The sequence below is a fragment of the Oryctolagus cuniculus genome, chromosome 11, assembly GCF_964237555.1.
Source record: "Oryctolagus cuniculus chromosome 11, mOryCun1.1, whole genome shotgun sequence".
NCBI lineage: Eukaryota > Metazoa > Chordata > Mammalia > Lagomorpha > Leporidae > Oryctolagus > Oryctolagus cuniculus.
The window spans coordinates 98,069,365-98,082,207 of record NC_091442.1 but is presented as its reverse complement, the minus strand read 5'-3'; the positions used below and the strand labels follow the sequence as shown (position 1 = coordinate 98,082,207).

Here is a 12,843-nt window from a genome sequence, read left to right as displayed (position 1 = left end):
AAAAATTTTAATTCATTAAGTATTTATCATCTCCTGTGTGCAAAGCTGTTGGCCAAGTGCATGAAAATAAAATGATAGAATAATAGACAGTAAAGTGAGTAACTGCCATGTCATGAATTATTCAGAGGCAGAAACTAGTTCTTTCGAGTGGAACACTTTATAGAGGAGGAGGAATTTGGGATGAGCCTAGAACAATATGAGTGGAATTTTTATACATAGCAATGGAGAAAGTCATTCAGAAGGGAGCATTAGAGACAAAAGTGTGGAGCTAGGTAACATGTTGGGAGTGTGGAAGGAATTGTGCATGAATTTTGGCAAGAACAAAGGGCCTGTGTTAGTAGCAAAAGAGAAAACCAGAAGTCAAAAGGGACCATGTGGTGGGAAACTGTTAATCCAGGGAAAGAAATTTGTGTTAGTTTGATAGTTAACAGCAAGCTACCCAACATTTCTCAACACATAAAGAAGTTTTGCCTTGAATGTCTGTGGCATTTCTTGGTGTTAAAGACTTATTAAATATAGCCTGTTGCCTCCATTTATTTTTCATATTATAAGAACCCCTGTGTATACACTGCTTGTTTACAGACCATGATCTTGTCCAAAGTTTCTCAACTTTAGCCATATTGACACTGACCCAAATAATTCTTTGTTGTGGGACTATGTCTCGTAGACTGGTTAGAAGCATCCCCAACCTCTAACAACCAAATACCAGTAGCATACCCTTACCCCCAGCAGTGAAAACCAAAAATGTCTCCAGACATTGTCAGATGTCCCGTGGGGGACAAATTTGCCCCTATTTGAAAACCACTGGTCTTGCCACATGTATTGAGTTAATGTCCTGGGCTTTGGTAGGCTTTTAGATTGGCGAGTCTGTCTCTTAGATGTTCAATCCATTAATGCCCTAAAATTTTGTACTAGATGTATGTCTGCTCTCTAGAGATTAAGGTATTTCATGCGTTTGAGGGTAAAAGATCTGAATCGGGCATCAGGAGACCTGCATTCTAGTCCTCACTGTGGCACCAAGAGCTTGAGTAACTCAATGAGATGCTTTATTCAGTCATCTAATTCCTCATCTTTAAAAGGCCAAGGTGACCTCTAACGCTTTTTGCAGCTTTGATCCTGTGGCCTGATTAGCAATGGATCGAGAGCTTTCTGTCACATTTTTAGGAAGTGACCACAGGTTACACTTGCTACAAGACTGACCGAAATCCTGAGTAAGAAAGATAAATGTTTTGGGCTCAGTGTTTTCCTGTGCTAAATACTATACTTTTTTTTTTTCTTTTCTAGATTATTTAAAGAATCTCTTAGAAGACTCTGGAGATTACAGAGACACTCAAGGTGACTAACTTTTGCAGTTTCCTATGTTGCAGAGTTTTATGTTTATTTAGACCCAGAAAGTGAAAATATACTGATAACAAAAGCCATACACAAAACTTTTTTATTTATAATATGACCTGAACCCTTTTTTAAAAGCTCTATTTTGGGCAGATTAAAATAACTGAACATGGGCTGGCGCCATGGCTCACTTGGTTAATCTTCTGCCTGAGGCGCTGTCATCCCATATGGGTGCCAGGTTCTAGTCCCGGCTGCTCCTTTTCCAGGCCAGCTCTCTGCTGTGGCCCGGGAATGCAGTGGAGGATGGCCCAAGTGCTTGGGCCCCTGCACCCACATGGGAGACCAGGAGTAAGCACCTGGCTCCTGGCTTCAGATTGGTGCAGCTTTGGCCATAGCGGCTATTTTGGGGGGTGAACCAATGGAAGGAAGACCTTTCTCACTGTCTAACTCTATCTGTTAAATAAAATAATAATTAAAAAAATAAAATAAAATAAAATAAAATGACTGAACAAAGTTGTATACAGATGAAATTATAAGAACCCAAGGAGGCCTCTGATCAGCCCTCCATGAGAGCCAACATCCCAAGAGAGTGGACCCTGGACAGCTTGGGGTCAGGAAGCTTTGCTGTTGTATGTTGATGGCTCTAGGCCCATAGTAGCTGAATATTCCATTTCTCTGGATGTCCATTTCATCTTTCTGCAAGGTCCTTTCAAACTCAAAAGTCATGAGCCTGTGAAGTGACAAAATTATACAAATAAAGGATAAAGTATAAAATATCATATTTTTATGGTATAATAAAATGCAAGATAGCATATTTTTATTTTTTAATGATGAAGCATTAGCCTTACTATCTTTCCACTCCTCATCCCAGGCTCCTGCCTCAGCCTGATGTAGTCCTGGCTGTTGTGCCATCTGGGACATGAGCCACAGGTGGAAGATCTCTCCTTTTCTCTGTTTCTCAAATAAAAAACAAACAACCAGAAAACCCACAAATTTTTAAAAAGTTAAAAGTTGAGGTTTTTAACCCATTTTGTAGTGGTTTTAATTTTCTTTGTAACTTTACTTCTCTAAAATCTTTTTACAAGTGTCAAGCTCCCCCCCTCCCTTTTAAATTTATTTGAAAGGTAGAGGTACAAAAAGAGGGAGAGACAGGGAGGTCATCTATCCACTGGTTTACTCCCCAGTGGCCTCAATAGCCAGGGCTGTGGCAGGCCAAAGCTAGGAGCCCAGAGCTTCTTCCCAGTCTCCCACATGGTTGCAGGGGCCCAAGCACTTGGGCCATCTTCTGCCGCTTTCTCAGGTGCATTAGCAGGAAGCTGGTTTTGAAGTGAAGCAGCCAGGACTTGAACTGTGGCCATATGGGATGGCAGCATCACAGGCGGTGGCTTGGCCCACTACACTACAACACTGGCCCCAAAGTTAAGCTTTTAAAGGTGCTTTTAAAAGAGAAAAATTGAGGCCGGTGCCTCGGCTCACTAGGCTAGTCCTCCGCCTGCGGCTCTGGCACACCGGGTTCTAGTCCCAGTTGGGGCACCAGATTCTGTCCCGGTTGCCCCTCTTCCAGGCCAGCTCTCTGCTGTGGCCCGGGAGTGTAGTGGAGGATGGCCCAAGTGCTTGGGCCCTGCACCCACATGGGAGACCAGGAGGAAGCACTTGGCTCCTGGCTTCGGATCGGCGCAGCACCGGCCAGAGCGCCAGCCATAGCGGCCATTTGGGGGTTGAACCAATGGAAAAGGAAGACCTTTCTCTCTGTCTCTCTCTCACTGTCCACTCTGCCTGTCCAAAAAAAAAAAAAGAAAGAAAAAGAAAAAGAAAAATTGAGATGTGGAGTATGGTATGCTTCATATCTTTAATAAATGAATAATCTGCTCAATGAGAAAATCTGTATTACCCATCTAATAATAATAAAACAGATTACCGGCATTGTGGCCCAGTGAGCTATGCTGCTGCCTGAAACACCAGTAGCCCATATTGGAGCTCTGGTCAGCTGCTCTATTTCTGATTCAGTTTCCTGCTAATTCACCTGGGAAAGCAGCAGAGTATGGCCTAAGTACTTAGGCCCCTGCCACCCACAAGGAAGACAAAGATGGAGTTCCTGGCTCCTGGCATCAGCAGTTATGGCCATTTGGGGAGTGAACCAACAGATGGAAGATCTCTCTCTTCCTCTTTCTGTCTCTCCCTCTCCGCCTTTCAAGTAAATAAATAAAGAATAAGCAGTGGACAGTGAGGTATGCTGTTTGCCAGAGGAAAGGCCAAGAAGTTGTGAGCAGCTATAGATTAGGTTGCCTGAGAGTGAGGGAAAGTGAGACAAATGGCACCTTTGAAAGGCAGCAGAAAGGACTAGAGGCCGAGTCGTCAGGGCGCGTCAGAGTGACTGCTGGGGGGCAGCAGGAGAAGGCAGTGCTTGGAGGCCAGGTAACAAACAGCAGCTCCATTATTCATCCACTCACTAACTCGTTAGGCTTCTTCATCCTGCCTGCTGAGAACTCCAGTAGGCCAGAAAGCAGGGAGTGTGTCAAGGGGAACCTCTTACATGTGTGCTGTGATGAGAGTGGCAGTTGCATAATTTCTCATGTGTGGTTGGGGTCTGGAAATACTGCTGTCCTTTAATGGCAGTGATAATAATACATGCTTAAAGAATACAGACACCTCCAAGGTTGGTAGTGGAACAAAAGGAATCTCTTGGTAGACTGCAGTAGCTGGACCAAGAAAACCTTTACCCCTTTTCAGAAGTTGATCTTTTTTTTTTTTTTTAATTGTTGATGACTGCTGTCACTGCCAAGATAGCCCCCAGTGGAGCACACTTTCCTCTTTAACAATCTGATTATTTTTCTCAGTGGGAATGCTACTGGTAAATCATACAGGAGAATCTTTGTGTAGGTTTCTGTTGTGTATTGCAGGCTGTTTAGCATCCCTGCCTACTATCCAGTAAAGGCCAGTGGGCCTGGCTGGCGCTGCAGCTCACTTGGCTAATCCTCCACCTGCGGTGCCAGCACCCTGGGTTCTAGTCCCAGTTGGGGTACCAGATTTTGTCCCGGTTGCTCCTCTTCCAGTCCAGCTCTCTGCTGTGGCCCGGGAGTGCAGTGGAGGATGACCCAAGTGCTTGGGCCCTGCACCCACGTGGGAGACCAGGAGGAAGGACCTCGCTCCTGGCTTCGGATCGGCGCAGCGCGGCCATAGTGGCCATTTGGGGGATGAACCAATGGAAAAGGAAGACCTCTCTCTCTCTCTCTCTCTCTGTCTAACTCTGCCTGTCAAAAAAAAAAAAAAAAAAAAAAAAAGGCCAGTGGGCCTTCCTGGTCATTTTGAGTACCAAAAATTGTGTTTACACATGTTTCTGGTGCTTGGGAGAGGGAGGCTTATCACTGCCTTGGATTGACATCAGAGGTATCCCAAAAGCAGACAAAAGGCAGATTTTATAGCTAGTTAAGGAGGTGACAGAGCTGGAACATACAAGGCAAGGAGTTACCCAAAGTAACCCAGCACATAAAATGATGCTTCCAATTTCCTCCAGTCTGTTGTGGTTCTGTGTAGCATTTCTCATTTCTAATTCACACTTTTTGGGATCAGGCTAAGAAAAGGAAGGTGAGCCCTGACCCTCTTAAATAATTATTTCTCAGTTCTTGTTTCCTCTATCAAGACCCTTTTCCCTCACGATCCTTTCCCCTATGACAGTTTATACTGGAATAGTCCTCAGCTTCCAGATAATATCCTTTTCTTACCCTTATGAGCTTGAGTAGGTTAATCAGATCTTGGCATGAAACATCCCTGACATTCATGTGCTGATAACCATGCCTGTGATGTCTCTGTAGAGTCTGTCTTTGGCTCATTGTTTCCTAACGTTGTTTTTGCTTGTGTTTGCTTGGTTTTACCTTCATTGACACTCATCATCTGTGTCTCCTCCTACTCATGGTCAGCCGAGCTCCACCAGAAGTTGATAGCTAAGAATTAGCTATCATCACCTGGAACTGCTTAGTGTTGCAGTCTGTTTGTTTGCAGAGTAATGACCAAATGACCTTTCTGTTCCTACATATTTTAGAAGCCCTTGCTGTTGTGATAGAGGTAGCCAACCACGCCAATGACACCATGAAGCAGGGAGTAAGTATCTTGCTATCAGAGGCTGGGTGTAAGTATCTAGTTGTTAGCAGCCTTCACATGCTCTGCATTGTCTTTCTGTAGGACAACTTTCAGAAACTTATGCAAATTCAGTACAGCTTAAATGGACACCATGAAATAGTGCAGCCAGGCCGGGTAAGTGTTTTGGACTAGGTATTTTTCAATTTACTGGTGAAAATAGGTTATTTGTTTTTTTCCTCTTCATTGACACAGTCTGGGTTGCTTTGCATTCAAAACATTTATGATGTAAGTCACTGTGACAAGAAGTCCAATTCAATTAGGAAAGTGGCAATGGATCCCACAGAGTATCTGATTTAATTGAGTGGTTACATTGCATAATATCAGCCAACCTCACACAGCTTTGGAAACAATTTCATTTAAAATCTTCAGTGTGAGAGAGGATTATGAAGGAAGGGGTAAGATTGGTATTTGAATTCTCATCATAGAGCACACAAGTGGCTTAGGGAATAAATTCAGGGAAATTATTAAATGCAGTTGTCAGGATGTTGGCTGTGCCTGTGGACCAACAGCACACACACAGTGAAGCTCATGTCAATCCATACAGTACCCCTGAGGCCAGTGTAGGATTTATGAGACTCTGCTTGCCGATCCAATTCCTAAATGACGTAGAGGGGTTAAACAGCAATTATGACTGTAAAAAGTCATGAGGAAACTGTTCCCCTAGCCCCCTGTTTCAAAAAATTTGGGGAGAGAAAGTTGTAAAGGAAATTATATGTAGACTCCAGTTGTGTTTTGATGGTGGGTATAACTGGTTGTTTGTTTGGATGAATCAGGTTTTTCTCAAAGAAGGAACTCTGATGAAGCTATCTCGGAAAGTCATGCAGCCCCGAATGTTTTTCCTGGTAAGTGGCCTTAGGTAATACTGATGTCTTCAATGCAGAGATAATTGCCTATTGGAAGAATTTTTGTTTGTTTAAGATGTATTTATTTAATAGGCATAGTGACAGAGAAAGAGGGAGAAACAGAGAGAGAGAGAGAGATTTGCTATCTGCTGGTTTACTCCCAAATGGTCGAACAGCTGGGGCTAGTCCAGACTGAAGCCAGGAGCCCAGAACTCCATTCAGGTCTTCCCTGTGGGTGGCAGAAGCCCACACACCTGCACACGTTAGGAAGGAACTGGATTGGAAGCAGAGCAGTTGGGACTCAAACCTCTGCTGACAGGGAATGCTGCTGTGGGATACGGCACCCTAACTTGCTGCTCTACCACGCTGGCCCCAGATGATTTGTATACAACCCATACGCTTGGCATGTTCAAATATCAGTTTATTGACATCTTTGACTGCCTGTATTGCTAATTTGTATCTCAGATACAGGAAATAAAGTCTGTTATGATGCATGACCAGAAAATTATTTCCTCTTGTGGTTCATTTTATTTCATTTTCTGTTTTGATCAGTTATTTAGGCAGATTGTAATACTTTTGTGAAATTTAAATTCAGAAAAGATTAAATCTGTTACAGAATTTGGAAAAGAAGCACATTTTCTAGAAATTGCCATTTTAATAATAATAATAAACCATTCTAGGTGATCCCGATGTATATATGCAGAACCTAAGTGCTGTGTTTTATTCAGAGAGCTATTAGTAAAGGAGTAATGTTTTCCTTTTCTTCCTGTCTCATTAATATCACTGCAGCTGAAATTTCTTTCTCCTGTCAAATGTTTCTGCTTTCAGTTTAATGACGCTCTGCTGTATACGACACCAGTGCAGTCCGGGATGTATAAACTGAACAACATGCTTTCATTGGCCGGAATGAAGGTCTGTGAATTTGTGCCAAGAAGTTTTTTACTCAAGTATATTTATATATTTGAAGACAAATATCTAAGATAGTTATCTTTCTCATATCCTTACCATTTCTCTCTATATATGTTTATGTATTTATTCATTCATATGGTCATTTGTTCACTCATGCATTAATTTAGTCCCAGGATACTTATTGAGAACTACCATGAACAAAACATAGTAACAGGTTTGGTGGGAAATAGGAAGATGTGTTGGAGCATGATTCTTTTTTCCTCTGCCTCTTCCTTAATCCCTCCAGAGACTAGCAACTAGTTGGGAAAGTAATTCACTACAATGAATACCTATAGAATATAAAGCACGGTTAAAGTTTTAGGAGGTTCCAAATACACAGCTCTGGATGGGCCTGGTGAAGGGGTTGTCCCGTAGTTTTCGACAGACAGCTAAGAATGAGGGAGATTGAAGAAGGCTTTTTGGTTGGAGGAAGAGCCAGTGGACTTTAAAGTGTAAGTCACGTGTGGCCATGTGTGCATGCTAAGGAAGGGCGTTCCTGCACAGGAAGGATACCAGTATAGGTGAGCAACGGACCTGTGTGGAGCTCAGTTCCTCCAGAATACAGGTCGACAATGGCTAGGGAGGTTGGTTCAGGCTATCAACAGCCAGGGACCTTCGGCAACTCGTATGGTTCAGAGATGAGATTTTCAGTAGGATGTGTTGACTCACACTGTTGTGCTTTCTTCTAGGTCAGAAAACCCACCCAAGAAGCCTATCAGAATGAACTGAAGATTGAAAGTGTAGAACGTTCCTTCATCCTCTCTGCCAGGTAAACTTTAAAAGTACATCAAAAGATGAATTTTTGCCAATAAGATGGAATCAGATATCTCTGGTATTTTAGACATTTTAGTTCCTCCTGTTTGCTTTCCTCAGGCTTCTTTCCCAAAGTTGGCTTTTCATTTACCATGCAGGAAGATGTCTAAGAGCTGATGCGATAGGGTGCTAGGAACACAAAGATAAATATTTTACTATGAATAGAATAATAAAACTAAGAAAGGCTTTGTTGGTCATTTTTTTTATATATATTTTTATTTGAAAGAGTTACACAGAGAGAGGAGAGGCAGCGAGAAAGAGAGGTCTTCTATCCGATGGGTCACTCCCCAGTTGGCTGCAACGGCCGGAGCTGCACCGATCCAAAGCCAGGAGCCAGGAACTTCCTCTGGGTCTCCCACACTGGTGCAGGGGCCCAAGCACTTGGGCCATCTTCCACTGCTTTCCCAGGCCATAGCAGAGAGCTGGACCAGAAGTGGAGCAGCCAGGTCTCTAACTGGTGCCCATATGGGATGCCGGCGCTCCAGGCCAGGGCGTTAACTCACTGTGCCATAGCACCGGCGGCCCTGTTGATCATTATTTGAAAGTGATTATTTTTTAAAAAGATATATTTATTTATTTGAAAGGCAGAGTTACAGAGAGGCAGAGGCAGAGAGAGAGAGAGAGAGAGGTCTTCTATCTGCTGGTTCACTCCCCAAACGGCTGCAACACCTGGAGCTAGGCCAATCCGAAGCCAAGTGTTTAGAGCTTCATCCAGGTCTCCATGTAGGTGCAGGGGCCCAAAGACTTGTGCCATCTTCCACTGCTTTCCCAGGCACATTAGCAGGGAGCTGAATTGGAAGTGGAACAGCAAGGACTCTACCCGGCACCCATATTGGGATGCCAGCACTACAGGTGGAGGCTTTACCCACTACAGTGCTGGCCCTGAAAGTATATCTTATATGAATGATGTTCATGCAATAATAGGGGTGCACCACTGGCCTTCATAACACATTGGTTTCCACAAACATCACTGTGCAGAGAATGGTTGTGCCTTATTGCAGGCGTAGGCAGGAACGTCTTCCACAGAACATTTTATATATTATTCTTTGAATATGATACATGAGTACCTTCTTCTGTTTGTCTTTTTCTTGGTAGATGGTGCTTAAGTGCTGGTTAGTGACAGCATTCATTGGGGATTCAAAGTAACTTCAGTTATAGGAGAGTCAGTGCTTGGAGAACACACACAGGGCAGCTCTTAGGGAAAGGGACTGCCTACTGGGCATCTACCCCAGAATCACACTGGCTGCTTTATAGAAGATCCTAAGGGGACTAGCACAGAAGTTAAGAGACCTGTAATAGGCAGTAGTTAATGCTGTCTTGGATGGGTGTTAAGAGGTGATTAGAGGAGCTGCCGCTGTGGCGCAGTAGGTTAATCCTCCTGCAGTGCCGGCATCCCATATGGGTGCCAGTTATAGTCCGGCTGCTCCTCTCCCAATCCAGCTCTCTGCTATGACCTGGGAAAGCAGTGGAAGATGGCACAAGCGTTTAGGCCCCTGTATCAGCATGGGTGACCTGGAAGGAGTTCCTGGCTCCTGGCTTTAGATCAGCCCAGATCCGAGTGTTGCAGCCATTTCGGAAGTGAACCAGTGGATGGAAGACCTCTCTCTTTCTCTGCCTTTTCTTCTCTCTGTCTCTCCCTCTCACTATCTGTAACTCTACCTCTTAAATTAAATAAAATCATTAAAAAAAAGAGGTGATTAGAATCAGGTAGAGAGCCAGTAGAATTACTGATGGGTTGAATGTAGAGTGTGCAGGAGAAATATAAAAATTGGAAAATTCTCAATGGAAGGAAATAGATTTCCAAGGGAGGAGCTGGTGTGGTGGAAGAGGAGCTAAAATATATGAAATACCACCATTGTGTTATGGTCGCCTTCGGGATTCCCCTAACTGAAGTCAGGAAGGTACTAACTTGTGATTGGATTCTTGTCTGCTTCACCGGCTGATCTCCACTCCCTTGCTCTGTCTACTCTTACTCCAAATGCAATGCATGGATCTGCTTATAACTCTCCATGCATGCCACCCTATTCCACATTCTTCTGCCTTGCACAACAGCTTCTTCCACCTGGAATTCATCATTTGATTTGTGAAGTCATATGGAGCTTGGGTCAGGCATCAGGATACAGTGGATAATTAAAATAGCCCTTCCTTCTCTGAGCTTACATTCCATTACAAGAGATATATACTGGGGGCCAGCACTGTGGCATAGAAGGTTAAGCCTCTGCCTGCAGCACCAGCATCCCATATGGGATGTTTGAGCTCTGGCTGCTCCACTTTCAATTGAACTCCCTGCTGATACACCTGGGACAGCAGCGGAAGATGGCATAAGTGCTTGGGCCCCTTGCCACCCATGTGGGAGACCTGGAAGAAGCTTCTGTTGCTGGCTTTGGCCTGACCCAGCCCTGGTTGTTGCTGCCATTTGGGGAATGAACCAATGGATGGAGATCTCTCTCCCCCTCTCTCTCATTCTCACTCTGTTATCTCTGCCTTTCATGTAAAGAAATAAATCGTTTTTGAAGGAAAAAAAAATACATACTTAACAGATATTAGCATTGCTCAGTATTTTTGTGGTTAAGTAGCATACAGGAAAACTATGGATACTATAAAGATATTGGACTGCAAGGCCAGGTGTGAGCTAGAGTGTGAGAAAAAGTTACCCAAGGTAAGCCTGGAGGGACAGATGAGCTGATGCAGAACCATCCTTGGGGTTTTGGCATTTAATCTGAGAGTCACAGGAAACCACTGAGTGGTTTATGCCAGGGAATAATGGGTCAGATTCACATTTTTAAAAGAGTGTCTTGCTGCTATGTGGAATACAGCTTGGGAGGTCGACTAGAAGAAATGATTAATTGGATTTAGGGGTGAGAGAGTCTGCCAGCTTGTGTAATGTATAGGGTGTTGTTGGCAATTCAGTGTGGAAGGTAGACCTGGGAGAGGAGCAGTTTTGGTAAGAAATCAGGAGTAGAGTTTCAGAGGTGCAGATTGAATGTGAAATGCCTGTGAACGTAAAAGTGAGCTCTCGGTGAGTGGGCATCTAGCCTAGCCTAGTACCCCACCGGAGTGCTTGGGCTCCATTCCCAGCAGTGGCTCCTGACTCCAGCTTCCTCCCAGTGCAGACCCTGGGGGCTGCAGTGATGGCTCCAGTGATTGTGTCCCTGCTGCCCACGTGGGAGACCTGGATTGAGTTCCCAGCTCCTGGCTCCATCCCTGGCACAGCCCTAGCCATGGTGGGCATTTGATCAAATCAGCTGATGGGTGTGCTCTCTCGCTCTCTCTCTCTCTGTCTCTCTTTCCTCTGTCCATCTCCCTTTCTCCCTCCATTCTCTCCTCTTCCTGTCCTTCTCTTCCCCCTTCCCTCTCCCTCCCTCTCTGCCCACCAAGGAAAAATTTTGAAAATTAAAAAAATATGTATGAAGCATCAGAAAAGTTTATTTTAGGTTCTGGATTTTGAGGGAAGCCTAGGCCATAGGCATATATTTGGAGGTCCTCAGTTCAGCAGTGATAACCAAAGCTGAGAGACTGAATGAGGGTGAGTGAGAGACCTGGATTCCTCATCAAATTCCTTTAATTCTTGGAGGCTTAACTTTTTCATCACCTCTGCAAAGACTTCCTTGCTACTGAAGTAAGATAATTTACTATTTCTATGTAATTTGTCTACCTTACATCTGTTATATTGCATATTAATTGTTTTTTAACCTCATTTAGGCATGAACCCTTATGAATGTGTATTTTGTGTACCCAGTTCATGGCTTAGTTCTTGGCCCTTAGTAGGCTTCTAGTAAATATTACTCAAGTGACCCAAATGATGTGGCCTTTGAACCTCAGAATAGCATCTCACAGTTAACATTAGTAGTAAGTGGTATGGCAGGGGCCAACACATCAGAAATCCCTTCTATTGGAGGGTTTTCCCCCTTGATAATGCATCCAAATCATTGAGAAACTGGAACTTAAATAAGTTTGCAAATTCGCAAATCATGTAAATTTACATTCTATAAATTCTATAAATACAAAAATATCTGACCTTCTGTCTGAGGAAGATGCTGATTCTTCTGCCCAATATGTTACCAAAATTGACCTGGAATGTCTCTGCTGGATGCTGTGGGCAAATGTGTGTGGTCTATGAGAAATGTGTTATCAAGAGCTGGTAAACATTGTCTTGGCAGAACCCCACACAAGAGAGAGCCAGGAGTGGCTAAATGAAAGAAGAGCATATGTGACATGATTTGCACAGTCAAATCACATTCCACATGGTCCCAGGGCTCCACAAAAATCCAACAGCAATTCTCAAATTAGCCATCTGCCCCTCTTTTCTCCTACTTCTTCCAGGAAGAAGTGGGAGTGATGGCACTACTTTGTGAATGTTTGATTTGAAGCCTGAGCATGTGTTATTGAGGGGTTGTTCAAAGAATGTGAACAGAGGCTGGCAATGACTTGGTGATCAAGGGTTCAATCCTTAACTGCACATGGGTCTGAAACAAGCTTGTGACTTGTAGTCTACATTGTCTAACCTTGACGGTGTGTAGTGATGTTGTACCGAAGGCGGGAATGTGTATGTGTGAGAGTCATGTGGATTCCATGACATAGCTCTCAGGATGAGGCATGATGACGTTAGGGAGGCTTTTAGTGCAGTGGGCTGACATGTAGTTACTGTTAAACCATAGCTAGTTTTGGCAGTAATGCAACAATAGGGAAGATAACTAAGGCAGGTTTTGCTTGGATTTCAGGAAACGGGGTTGTTTGTTTTTTATTTTGTTCTTTAATAAGTAATGGAAAT

The 12,843-nt window shown here is 43.7% G+C and overlaps 1 protein-coding gene across 3 annotated transcripts in view; it reads left to right on the top strand.

The window, feature by feature from the left end:
• Positions 1-12,843, top strand: part of FGD6 (FYVE, RhoGEF and PH domain containing 6) — a 135,464-nt gene that overhangs the window by 98,864 nt on the left and 23,757 nt on the right. For all 3 annotated transcript variants that reach the window (XM_008256897.4, XM_002711207.5, XM_070052713.1), the window contains exons 9-14: positions 1,285-1,335; positions 5,372-5,430; positions 5,512-5,583; positions 6,243-6,311; positions 7,140-7,223; positions 7,949-8,028. In XM_008256897.4, the coding sequence (XP_008255119.1) occupies positions 1,285-1,335; positions 5,372-5,430; positions 5,512-5,583; positions 6,243-6,311; positions 7,140-7,223; positions 7,949-8,028 (415 nt within the window). The remainder of the gene's footprint in view (positions 1-1,284; positions 1,336-5,371; positions 5,431-5,511; positions 5,584-6,242; positions 6,312-7,139; positions 7,224-7,948; positions 8,029-12,843) is intronic.